The sequence below is a fragment of the Dama dama genome, chromosome 11, assembly GCF_033118175.1.
Source record: "Dama dama isolate Ldn47 chromosome 11, ASM3311817v1, whole genome shotgun sequence".
NCBI classification, from domain to species: Eukaryota; Metazoa; Chordata; class Mammalia; order Artiodactyla; family Cervidae; genus Dama; species Dama dama.
In genome coordinates, this window is record NC_083691.1 from 93,118,703 (window position 1) to 93,130,761 (window position 12,059).

General features: G+C 41.5%; 1 protein-coding gene and 1 non-coding gene across 2 annotated transcripts; one reads left to right on the plus strand and one right to left on the minus strand.

Moving 5' to 3' along the window:
* Positions 1-576: 576 nt before the first annotated feature.
* On the plus strand, positions 577-10,163 carry POLE4 (DNA polymerase epsilon 4, accessory subunit). The gene is made up of 4 exons (XM_061155829.1): positions 577-836; positions 1,427-1,511; positions 2,330-2,371; positions 9,859-10,163. The coding sequence occupies exons 1-4, from the start codon at positions 627-629 to the stop codon at positions 9,870-9,872; spliced, it is 351 nt and encodes a 116-aa protein (XP_061011812.1). The 5' UTR covers positions 577-626; the 3' UTR covers positions 9,873-10,163.
* On the minus strand, positions 3,836-3,941 carry LOC133065682 (U6 spliceosomal RNA). The gene has a single exon (XR_009694950.1). It is a non-coding gene; the product is annotated as a U6 spliceosomal RNA (small nuclear RNA).
* Positions 10,164-12,059: the final 1,896 nt, after the last annotated feature.

Below are 12,059 nucleotides of genomic sequence, written 5' to 3' on the forward strand. Positions count from 1 at the left end.
TGCGCCCTCCGCAACAAGACCTTGATCGCAGCTCTGGTGGGATGGGGTGCTCTTTCGTGTTCATTTCATCCCTGTGTTTTCTACCTCAGCGTGGGAGCATACATGCAATTCCTCTGTTCTTTACAGTTCTCTTTGCACCTTAATAGTCAATCCCCTATTATAGTTACGAATTTTTAAACTTCACTGTTCAAATTCTGTGTGCTTTATGAGGTTTTATCACAGAAAGAGGGAAGAATTGTTAAAATATTGTCCATCACTTTTCTTTTCCCTCCCACATTTTTATTGCTTCTATTTTAGTCTCCTCCAGTAGCATATCAACTTGTTCAAGTTTCTCCCATATATTTCTATTATTGCTGTATTTACTTTTACAATCAAGTTTCTCAGAGGAGGCAAGATGGCGCGTGAGAGTCATAAGGCACAGTAAGACAGATCCCCAGACCCCAGAAAACGTGAGACTTGTGCAGTAAGCCTCGACAGGTGCCTAGAACTCGCTGCAGTGCCCAGACGCGTAAGGGGCGGAGTCACGCGCCCCCTAGAGGGCGTGGCTTCCAGCGCGCGCGGGAAAGGGGCCGGCGCCGCCTGCGCGCACACAGTTGGCGGCCGCGCGCAGGACGCTCAGGGCCGGGATGGCGGCGGTGGCTCCTGGAAGCGGGGCTTCCCGGGAGGAGGAGGGTACCGGTGGGGACGCAGCCACTCCGCAGCCCCCAGCCCCGACGAGTGCGCCCGGAGCTCGTCTCTCGAGGCTGCCTCTGGCTCGAGTGAAGGCCTTGGTGAAGGCGGACCCCGACGTGACTCTGGCGGGACAGGAAGCCATCTTCATTCTGGCACGCGCCGCGGTGCGGCTTGGGCACAATGGGGCGGGGATGGGGGGCCGCGGTGCGTGGCGACGGGCGGGGCTCGGGGCTCTTCCGAAGGGCGGGGCTTAGCGATCCTTTGGTCGTGGTTTGGGGAGCGGCGGGAGCGTAGGGCCGGGTGTTCTGAGGGCAGGGAGGCGAGAAAGGTGCTAGGGCGGATTCTGAGATGGTGAGTCTAGGAAGGGAAGACATAGAGATACAGTAGTTGTACTGGTTTGCTAACACACCTACCTCTTCATGAGGGCCTGGCGACTTTATGACTTGCGCCTCTAGTCTGACAGAACTTGTAGGAGTCTCAAGTGAGTGAGTGGGGTGGATGTACAAGTGAGGGAGGGGCGGATACATCTTGAGCAGTTGCGGGAGGGGGAAGGGGAGTAGACCTTCTTGAAGTGCGGGAAAACCTTAAGCTTCCCCGAGAACCTCCCTTTCACACCCCCCACCCCCCACAAAGAAACACGCACAAGAATTGTACTGGAACTTGTGCATACAGTTCTCTTTGTTTTTTGTTTTCAAATTTTCGTTTGTTTATTATAACTTTTTTAGTTTTTTTTTCCTGCTTATTTTCTTCACAGGAACTGTTTGTGGAAACCATTGCAAAAGATGCCTACTGTTGTGCTCAACAAGGGAAGCGGAAAACTCTTCAGAGGAGAGATTTGGGTAGAGTGTCACTGCGGTATCTTGAATCTGGAGGCAGACAAGGGAGGGCTGGGCTGGGCTGGGCTGGGCCCGTCAAGGCTTTCCCTTATGCCAGTTGAGATGGCATCACTACAGGGTGAGAGGTGCCCCAAGTCTCTTCCTCTGATGTTTTCTGTCGGGCTGCCACAGTGCCAGAAAACCCTGCTTTTTTAATCTGTATGCTTTGGGTGGCTGGAGAGGTGCTGGGACAGAGAACCAAAGGAGTCTAGGTGTTGCCAAACCTGACTTATATAGATCACTTTATACCTTCTGCCACGTTGTACCAGGCATGACTTTTTTTTCACGTAATTGTTTGATTTTTTACTCTGCCTTGTAGCTAGTAACACTAGAACTTGTGTAAACTCATATACCTTAATCTCACTTGCCCTGCTATGTTGCCAAACTCTTCTCTGATAACTTTCAGAGCAAAGACGTTTCCCTTTGTGAACAGTATTTACCCATGCTTTTCTTATTTTCTTACTCTTTTTTTGTTGTTTTTTTTTTTAAATTTTAGTTCCCTGACTGGGGATCGAACCCTTGCCCCTTGCATTGGGGCCCAGAGTCTTAATTAACCACTGGATGGCCAGGGAAGTCCCTTTTCTTACTCTTGTAAAGAGATAGCTGATGTGTAGGATTTGGTGGTGGAGTAGATTTGGATTTCAAGAGAGCAAGGGGCAAATTTTTTAAATTCCCTCACTGCATAAAGCCTCATGCTGGTCATTGTGTGGGTTGTGCTTTTGTAAGAGATTGATGCCCAAGTGACCAAAGTTATTCAGATGTCCCTTTACCTTGTGTTTCAGATAATGCAATAGAAGCTGTGGATGAATTTGCTTTTCTGGAAGGTGAGTTCTCTATTAGTAGGTAATCTTTTCCATCTGTCTTTCCTGTGCTAATGATCTGAGTTCAAAACCTTATAAAACGAATGGCCTGGTTCTTCTTTTCTTCATGTAGGAATAATTTTTCTCCCTGTTTCCTATTTAAGATAGGAAAAACAAATTCTAATTCAAATTCCCTTGAATAATTAGAACTTCCTGCTGAAAACTGCTTAACCATAGAAAATGGGAGGGACTGTGAAGAACCCAGTGGAGTTAGGTAGATTCAGAAATTTGATTCTTACTTTGATTGCCCTCCTTAGATATAAGTCTTAGCCCTCATCATAATGCTGGAGATCAGAAATGATTGTCAACATTTAAAGGGTTGTTTCTTCTTCTTGTTTCTTCTTCAGCAGTCTGTGTAAAGTAATTATTTTGTTGCTGTGAGATACTCTTCTGGCCTGTGTTACTTTTTCCTTAGGAATTTCAGGTTAACTCCTGTTTTCTGACTAAATCTCATCATAGAGATAGAAAATATTTGCAGTTCCTCATTTTAGCTAGCTTTTCTCAGAGCTCTCACTCCTACTGAATTCCTCAATCTGATCGGCCTACTGTTTCCTACATGGAATCTGACTGAAGAGCTCTGTGAAAGCTGTACCTTCAGTCCATTCCCACCTTCACCATACCAGGATGTTCTCCCTACCTCCCTGAAGCCTTGATCACTTTCAGATATCTTTTTTTGAATTATTTCAGTTTTTTTTTTTTTTTTACACTCTGTTCTGCAACTGTAATCAGCCCTGTAATCTCTGGCCCTTTCGGTTGTTGTCACTCAGTCACTGAGTCATGTCTAACTCTTTGCGACCCCATGTACTATCGCATGTCAGGCTCCTCTGTCCTCCGCTTCTAGAGTTGCTCAAATTCATGTCCATTGAGTTGGTGATGCTATCTAACCATCTCATCCTCTTTCGCCCCCTTCTCCTGTTGCCTTCAATCTTTCCAGCCTCAGGATCTTTTCCAGTGAGTTGGCTCTTCATTTCAGATGGCCGGAGTATTGGAGCTTCAGCACTAGTGCTTCCAATGAGTATTCAGGGTTGATTTTCTTTAAGATTGACTGGTTTGATTTCCTTGCTGTCCGAGGGACTCTCAAGAGTGTTCTCCAGCACCGCAATTTGAAGGCATCAATTCATTGGTACTCAGCATTCTTTATGGCCCAACTCTCACATCTGTACATGACTACTGGAAAAACTGTAGCTTTGACTGTATGGATATATTACTTTAAATGTCTTTTAAGATACATTCCTATGGCTAGCTTTAAGCCTAGATTATTGAGTATTCTCTTTAATTTGTAGATCTTTTTTTAAGCCTCTTTTCTGCATACTCACCTATCTTAAAAATAAGTTGTTGGCTGTCTACCTGAGGTGGGCACCTGCTTGTGATTGACATCCTGTCAGTTCCTCAATCAGAAATGTTTGGAGCCTAACTAGCTGTTTATTTTTAAATATGGAATGCTTCATGAATTTGTGTGTTGTCCTTGCTCAGAGGCCATGCTCATCTTCCCTGTATTGTTAAATTTTAGTAAATGTGCTGCTGAAGTGAGCACTTCTGTTTATTTTTAATTACCATCGTTTCAAAGAGTTGAGCAATTTACTTAAGTTTCTGTCTTAAAGACATAAGAGTACCAACCTGTGGTGCCAGGATGATAAATTGGAGGGTACTAGGAATAGAAGTGTAGAGAACTTACGAAGTTTTCCACTTTAGCCTATACCATGCATAATGCTTGGCTTGGATTTTTAATAAATGACAATTTAATAAGTGGTTTATGTGTTCATTTTCGTCTTTGGATTCAATAATCTCAGTAATTCCTTTTGGCTGGTCATTTTAGCCCCCTAGGATTTAGTCAGTATTATATTATTTTGTACTTGGTAAAGTAAATGTTCTTTAGAACAGTTTAACATAAACTTTAGAAAGTTTATGTCCTTAGATGTGTATGTTCTAAGTGGAATTATTTTTTTTAATCGAGTCAGTATATATCCATGATTAAAAGTCAGATAGTTACCTTGTGACTTACAATGCAATGCAGCTGCTGCCCCTCATCTTGTCATTATTTGTTTTTAGCTTTTCAGATGGTTTCTTATATTTTTGAATAGTATGCTTTGTTGTTGGTTTATCAACTCTAGGTGTTGTCTTTTGACTTCCAGCGATGATAAATGAAGTTTTGGTTAACCTATACTACCCCATCAATCCTTTCCCTCTTTTTTGTTTTTGGTAGTTTTATCATTATTTTTAGTTCCTCTGTTACCTTTATAATTTATGTAGCATACTAAAATATGTATTTTTTGTTGACAACTCACTTTGTAAGGTAGGACTATTAGTGCACTTATTCCTTCCTTCCCCATTATTAGCTTACTTCTAGCTCTGACTTTGTGTCAAGGCTGAAAACATACCTCCTTATCATAATTAAATCTTCCATGCTTAATAGGTTGAGTTTAGAAGTTGAAAAATAGTATTATGAACAGTCTTCCTCTAACCTCTCTGTCCTTTAATCTCTTACATAGGACCCCTCCTTTCAGGCAACTGTTTTTCATCTCTTTTGTAATCTTCTGGGTATTTCATGCAAATATGTTTATGTGTGTTTGTGTATGTATTTTCTAAGACCCTTCCCTTATGAGAGAATGTAGCTTAGAATATGTATCTTTTGCTTTTGTGGATTCTGTCACACGTCCTGTATACCTGATTCACATTTCTACCAGGAGTGTATGACAGTTCCCACTGCTCCTCATTCTCACCAATACTTGGTATTATCAGAGTTTTATTTTTGCAAGTTTGGTAGGAACAACATTGGTGGGACTTTTTATCATGAAAGAGTGTTGGATTTTGTTAAGTGCTTTTCTTGCATCTATTAAAATGATCTTGTGGTTTTTAATCTTTTCTTTTGTTAATGTGAATATTGAACTATCCTTGTATCCCTGGAATAGAGTCCACTTGATTGTGGCATATGATTCTTTTTAATATATTGTTGGATTTGGTTGATATTTTTTGAGAATGTTTGTGTTGATATTCATCAGTGGTATTGGGCTGTAATTTTTTTTTTTTAGTGTGTCTCATTTTGATATCAGGGTAATAATGATGGTCTTACTGTAGAATGAATTTGGGAGTGTTTCCTTCTCCAGTTTCTTGGAATAGTTTGAGAAGGATAGGTATTAGCTCTTGCTTGTATGTTTGGTAGAATTTCTCTGAAGCTGTCTGGTCCTGGACTTTTCTTTGCTGCATATTTTTTGACTACTGGTTCAGTTTTACTTCTGGTGGTCCAGCTATTCAGATTATCTTTTCTTCCTCATTCAGTCTTGGAATGTTGTCTGTTAGTAGAAATGTATCCTTGTTAAAATTTTCACTATTCATTTATTCTTTTCCCTAGTTCAGTTAGCATTCTTATTACTAATACTTTGAACTCTTTATCTGGTAAATTATTTATTTTTGTTTCATTAGTTGTTCTTTCAGGGTTTTTTCCCTTGTTCTTTCATTTTAAAGAAATTCATTTTGCTTAAGATTTCTATGTCTCTGTGAAATTAGATGAAACAGTCACCCATCCTGGTGTTGAAGGGGAGTGCTTATTTGGGAGCATCTCTAAGGTCTGTGTGTGCTCAGTGACTTTGATGGGAGAGTTGGATTTTAAGTGAACACAAGTCACACCTTACCTCAGTGTGCTGGCAGCTATCACTTTAGTAGAAGGTCGGGCTGGACATGGAGGGGCCAGACCCAAAGGGAGGTGTGACCTGGGTCTTCTTCACTCATCAGTTGCCAACACTACCCTATCATGAGTGATGTCAGGTCCCAAATTGCTGGAGCAGAAGCCCTTAGAGGAAGGTCCAGCCTGGCTCTGTTCATGTTGAGTGCGTGTTCTTTCTTCCTCCAGGCATCAGCACTGTTGCTCCAAAGGAGTGCAGTGCTGGAACCAGAAGGGCTAAATTGGGCACCTGTGGAGGCTGGGGGCTGTGCTTGGATGGTCCTGGCATCAGTTGGAGCTATAGGCTGCTTGTGAGCTCCAGCTGCTGGGAACCCTGGAAATGGGTGGTGTTTCCTTGTTTGGATGCTGTGCTAGGCTTGAGCCTGCCCTGGCCTCCACACTTGTGCACATTCCTCAGCAATGGCAGCCTTTGCCCTAGTGGAGAGCTGTCCTGTGGGGCAAGAGGACCAGAGTGGGGGCTTGACACGGACTGGGGTGCGTGCAGGGGTGGCCCCAGCACCGGTCAGAACTCCAGATCACTCCTGATTGGGCACCCTGTGACCACCAGTAGTGGGCTCCCTTGTTCTGTTCAGATGCCCTGCCAGATCCAAGCTGGCTCTGTCCCCCACGGCTGTGAGTTGTCCTCAGCTGTGGCAGCCTTTGCCCTAGCGTGGAACTGCACTGTGGAGCAAGTGGGGCTGGAGGAGGCGCTTGACGTGGGCTGGGGCACGCACTGGGTAGTCATGGCTTCAGTCTGCTGCTTCTGCCTTGTTTTGGGAGTAAGCACATGTGTGTGTACATTCGTCCTGAGTGGAGTCTAGGTTTTTTTTACAACCACACTGTCAGTCTCCCTGGATTTCAAACCAGCTAAGAAGGACTCATCCTCCCTGAGTTAGGCCCCAGAGCTGGGGTGCCCTTGTTGTGATTCAAACTGCTCAGTACCCAGGGAGAAGCTCCAAACCGTGTGATCTGCCTTATCATCTGTATCTACTCCTGGAGTACAGGTCCTGACCTGACCTGACCTCTTCCCTTCCCTTCCCTTCCTAACTCTGTGGGGATCTTTCTCACAGCTTTGGTTGTACAGGAGTTTTTCTGCCAATCTCCAGTTAGTTTTCAGGGAGAATTTCTCTACATGCAGATATATTTTTGGTGTGTATGATGTGAATTGTTTAAAAAAAAAAATGGGCTTATAGTCTTTGTCTTTAAGTGGAGCATTTAATTTAATGTAATTAATGATATATATGGATTAAATACCATCTTATTTTGTGCTTTCCTTATTTTATGTTTTTTCTATTTTTTGCCTTTTAAGTATAATTTATTCAGCATTCTCCCTATCATTTTGGGAGTTACAATCTCTTTTTTGTTATTCTACCAGTTACTACATGCATCCTTAATTTATCAGAGCCTAATGTTAATACTTTTCCCTTTATCCTCAAAAAATAGGGTCTTAGAATCCATTAGCTCAATGTACAAGTCCCACATCCCACACTCATGCTGTTATTGTCACCTATTTTGTCTTTGTCACATCACATAAGGCATTATTGCTATGTTATATAGGCAATCATGCATGAATTTACCCATATATTTATACTGTCTTTGCTCGTTTTTCCTGTTAAATTTCTGCTCCTCCATTTGTGATCATTTTCTTTCCAAAATAAATCATAAAGGGTCTGGTGGTAGCAAACTCTTTTTCGTTTTTGTATTTTGGGGGGTCTAAAAGCACCTTTTTAAAAGTTTTTTTTTTTCCTACCTGCTCTGGCTCACTGATTTACTTCCTTTATTGAAAGATATTTTGCTGAATATAGAATTTTAGGTGGAACTTTGTTTTAGCATGTTGAAGTGATCATTCTTCCATTTTGGGGCTTGTATTATTTCTTTTGAAGCTAATTACCCCCCCCCCCTCCCTTTTTCTGGTTTTGAAGATTTTCTCTGTCTTTGATTTTTCTGTAGTTTCACTCTGATGTATCCAGGAATAATTTCCTAAGTTTGCTTAGGCTTTTTAAATCTATGGATTGAGGTCTTTCATCTCTCCTGGAGAAGGCTCTTCCTCTCTCCTTTCTCTTGTTCTTTCTGCTTTCTCTCTGGGATTTGCATTAAGCATATGCTAAAAGTTAACCATAATTTTGCCTTTCCATGATGTATTCTGTGTAATTTTCCTGACTTTACAGTTTATAATTCTCTCTTCTGTGGTCTTGTCTCCTTTAAACTTTTTCTCTTGAGTTATTAGTTTCAGTTCTTGTTTTTGTAGTTTTTAGTTTTTGTGAATTTCATTTCATTACTTTTCAAATCTCTTTTGTCATTTTTTATTTGTATTTGCTACAGATGTTTTGAAGCTTGTCTTTCATTTCCTTACCCATAGTATGTGCACTTGTTTATCGTCTGTGTCCAATCTAATATTCAAAGCCTTTTAAGGCTGATTTACTTACTTTTCTGTTTTTATTGTTTCTGTTGGTACTGTATCATGGTCTTTTTTTCCCTATATGCCTAGTTATCTTGGTGTATTTGGTCATAGTATTTGAAAAAGTTATTTGTTGGATAATCACTTGAGGCCTTTATAATGAGACCTTTCTCCAAAGATTTTTATTTGCTTCTGCAAGGCACCTAGAGGCAGGTATTGGTGCAGGACCTTTTTCTTGAATCCAAGACTTGAGGATTTCTTGATTACTCTGTTGATATAATCTGTGATGTCAGGTCTGTGAGGGGACTGATTTAATTCTAGTTCAGCCTTATTCTGAGGGTGCAGCCTTTTGGGAATCCAGCTTTTAAAGGGGATTTAAAGAGGGGGCAACCTTTATCCTTTCCACTTGGAAAGGATATCAACCTTTCCACTTGGGCACATTCTCATATTTGACTCTTTATCTCCTTGGTCAGATCACAACACAATTTCTCAGCTCTCTTTTGGATTGGCAGATTCTCCTGAGGTAAAAGCAGTTTTGGAGGCTAGGTTTTCTTTGTGTTCTTGCCTTCTCTAGGTTTTGGATTTGCCTTTTCATGAGGCCTGTTTAATGCCTGAAGGATTTTCTTTTTAAAAATATTTTAAATCAGCTGTATCAGTTTGATCTCAGCAGGAACTTCCCATTATCAAAAGCAGAGGCTATTAAAAAATTTGAGGTATTCCTTCTTTGTTTTGTTGTCCTTACGTGTTCTTTCCCCGAGTTATTCTTTTTACTTTCCTTTTACTAGATAGGCGTTCTTCAAATGCCTTGTAATTTTTATTCTATTTTAGAATGTGGGAATAAGAAGGCTCTTTGGAACTTGTGTATGTATCTGTATGGAGGGTGGTTTTTGCCTTGCAATTTTATATTAGTGTGGGTAGAGGTGGAACCAGATGTTATGTTGGGGGCCTCCAGAGGCCAGAATTGCAGAAAACTTGACTGTGGGAAGCTAGAATTTTCAGAAGCTACACTAGTTCCCCAGATAATTCATTTAGTTCTTTAGAAGAGAGCCTGCTGATTTTGTTTATCATCTTTTTCAAAAGATTATAAACTCTACTTAGAGAACTTACTTATTTTGTATCACTCACCCCTTGTGTAGTCTCCACAGATGCTCATTAAGTAACACAACTTTTCTTAGCCCTTTTCCCACCACTGATTTGAATTGTCTAGACTCAGCTGCCCACCCTCATAATGACATGTTTTTTCCCCAAGGATTTTTTGGATGGGTATTTCTCAAAATTAATATTTTTGTCTTAGAAGAACTGCTAGTACCAAATCATCTTTCACTTTGCCCATTTTGCTACATTCATCCAGTTCTTGAAGCACCTTGCTTTAAACATTGCTCTTTGTGTTTTTAGGTACTTTGGATTGATTGCTGAGCTGGGCAGTTTTGTGAGCCTGTACCTGCATCCTTCAGCTAGACCCTCTGCAGGCCTCAGCTTTGAAGAAGAGTCTTTGAAATGTTGAACTTACACATTTTTTTCTGTTCTATGTTCACCTAAGCCTGAATAAGCCTGTTAGCTTTAATCTACAAGGTCTTCCACTACTTGGGTCTTCCATTTCTGGCCTGGATGCAGCTGCTTGTGGTAGAAATATAGAAAGTGGTTTGTGTAGGTTGGTTAATAAAGGATAAGGACCAAATAAAGGTTTCTGATCAACTTTAGCATTGTGTGTTTTATAAACTTGTCTGTGCTCTTGCCTCATGACTGGAGAGCCACCATGCCTAGCCATAGATCTTTCTGATCTTCCCTGATAGCCATTATAAACCTGTCTTTCATTTATTTGTTCATTTTCTTTTTTTTTTAGCACATTAGCAAAATGTGACTCCAGAATTTACGGGATGTCACTTAAGGTCTTCAGAGGTCAAATAAATGTGATCCTAGATATAAAATCAGTTAAAATATTTTAATAGCTTTTGTTGTCGTTTAGTTGCTAAGGCATGTCCAACTCTAGCCCACCAGGCTCCTCTGTCCATGGGCTTTCCCAGGCAAGAATATTGGAGTGGGTTGCCATTTCCTCCTCCAAGGGATCTTCCTGACCCAGGGACTGAACTTGTCTCCTGCATTGGCAGGTTCATTCTTTACTATCATTGAGCCACCAGATGCAGGCTGTAGTCCATGGAGTTGCAAAAGAGTCGAACATGACTTAGCGACTAAACAGCCACCATACAATTTACCCATTTAAAGTGTACGTTTAAGTAGATTTCAAGTTTATTCACAGATACATACACCTATTGCTATAGTCAATTTTAGAACATTGTTAAGGGAATTATAGGTGGTATTTTATGTCTGGCTTCTTTCACTTAAGATAATCTTTGTAATGTTTTATCTTATAGCATGCTTCAGTACCCATTCCTTTATTTTTAAAATTGTGGTAAAATATACAGAACATAAAATGTGTCATTTTAGTGATTTTTAAGTATATAATTCTGTGGTATTAAGTATATTCCCATTGTAATCACCATTATCCATCTCCAGAGCAATTTTTATCTTCCCTTACTGAAACTGAACTTATTAAAAAATAATCCCCTATTCTTTCCTTCCCCAGGCCCTGGCTAAATTTTGTGTTTTGATGGAAGGTGTGGGTGTCATAGGAGGAAGGAGGCAGAGTACTTAGAGAGTAGCGGTTAAGAAAAGCAGCAGGAAGCTTTGAACAGTGGAGCTTAAGTATTTTTGGATCATGAATGAAAGGTACAAAGTCTAAATCTCCCTAGAAAATGTACAGATGCTTAATCCTGTAATGTTACAGAAAAGCTGCCTAGGTAGTAGAGAGCTCTTGTATACTCCTCAGCTAGTTCCCCATTTCTAACATCACATTGCCAGGTACACTTGTCAAAACTAAGAAACTGACATATCACTATTACCTGAAGTCCAGGCTTTTTGGGTTTCTTTAATTAATATTAATATCCATTAATATCCTCTTCCTATTCTAATATCCAATCCAATACATTGCATTTACTCTTCTCCCCAGTCTCCTGGTCTATGACAGTTTCTCAGTCTGTTGTCTCTTCATGACTGTGATAGCTTTCTGTAGCACTGGGGAGGTATCCCATCAGGGGTTTGTCTGTTTTTGTTATGATTAGTTCCAGAGCTTTGCATATAATTTCAGGGGTTGCACAGGCCCCTGAGGCCCTTACATGAGCCTCCTATTTTATTACTGCAGCTGCTGCTGCTGCTAAGTCGCTTCAGTCGTGTCTAACTCTGTGCGAACCCCTAGACGGTAGCCCACCAGGCTCTGCCGTCCCTGGGATTCTCCAGGCAAGAATACTGGAGTGGGTTGCCATTGCCTTCTCTGTTATTACTGCAGATAGGAATTTAAAAGGGAATGCAGGGCTCAGCTGTTCAAGGGGGAAGTCCCTGCGGAGTTAGATCATTTTCTTATTTCTCCTGGGACCCCGACTCCGTGCCAGTCTATAGGTCGGCCTCAAGCCCCTCCGCTCTGTGGATCCCTCCCCAGGGACCCCCATCCCAGGGGCCTTCGTCTATTGCCAGGCACAACCCAGCTCCAAGTCATCCCAGGAGGCCACCTTCCCCTCCCTCACCCGGTAGACGCCACCTCC

Excerpts from the sequence above, each read along its gene's own strand:
- POLE4 (XM_061155829.1), top strand. The coding sequence starts at position 627 with ATGGCGGCGGTGGCTCCTGGAAGCGGGGCTTCCCGGGAGGAGGAGGGT. Across the intron at positions 837-1,426 it reads TCATTCTGGCACGCGCCGCG|GAACTGTTTGTGGAAACCAT; the intron begins GTGCGGCTTGGG and ends TTTTCTTCACAG. Across the intron at positions 1,512-2,329 it reads TCTTCAGAGGAGAGATTTGG|ATAATGCAATAGAAGCTGTG; the intron begins GTAGAGTGTCAC and ends CTTGTGTTTCAG.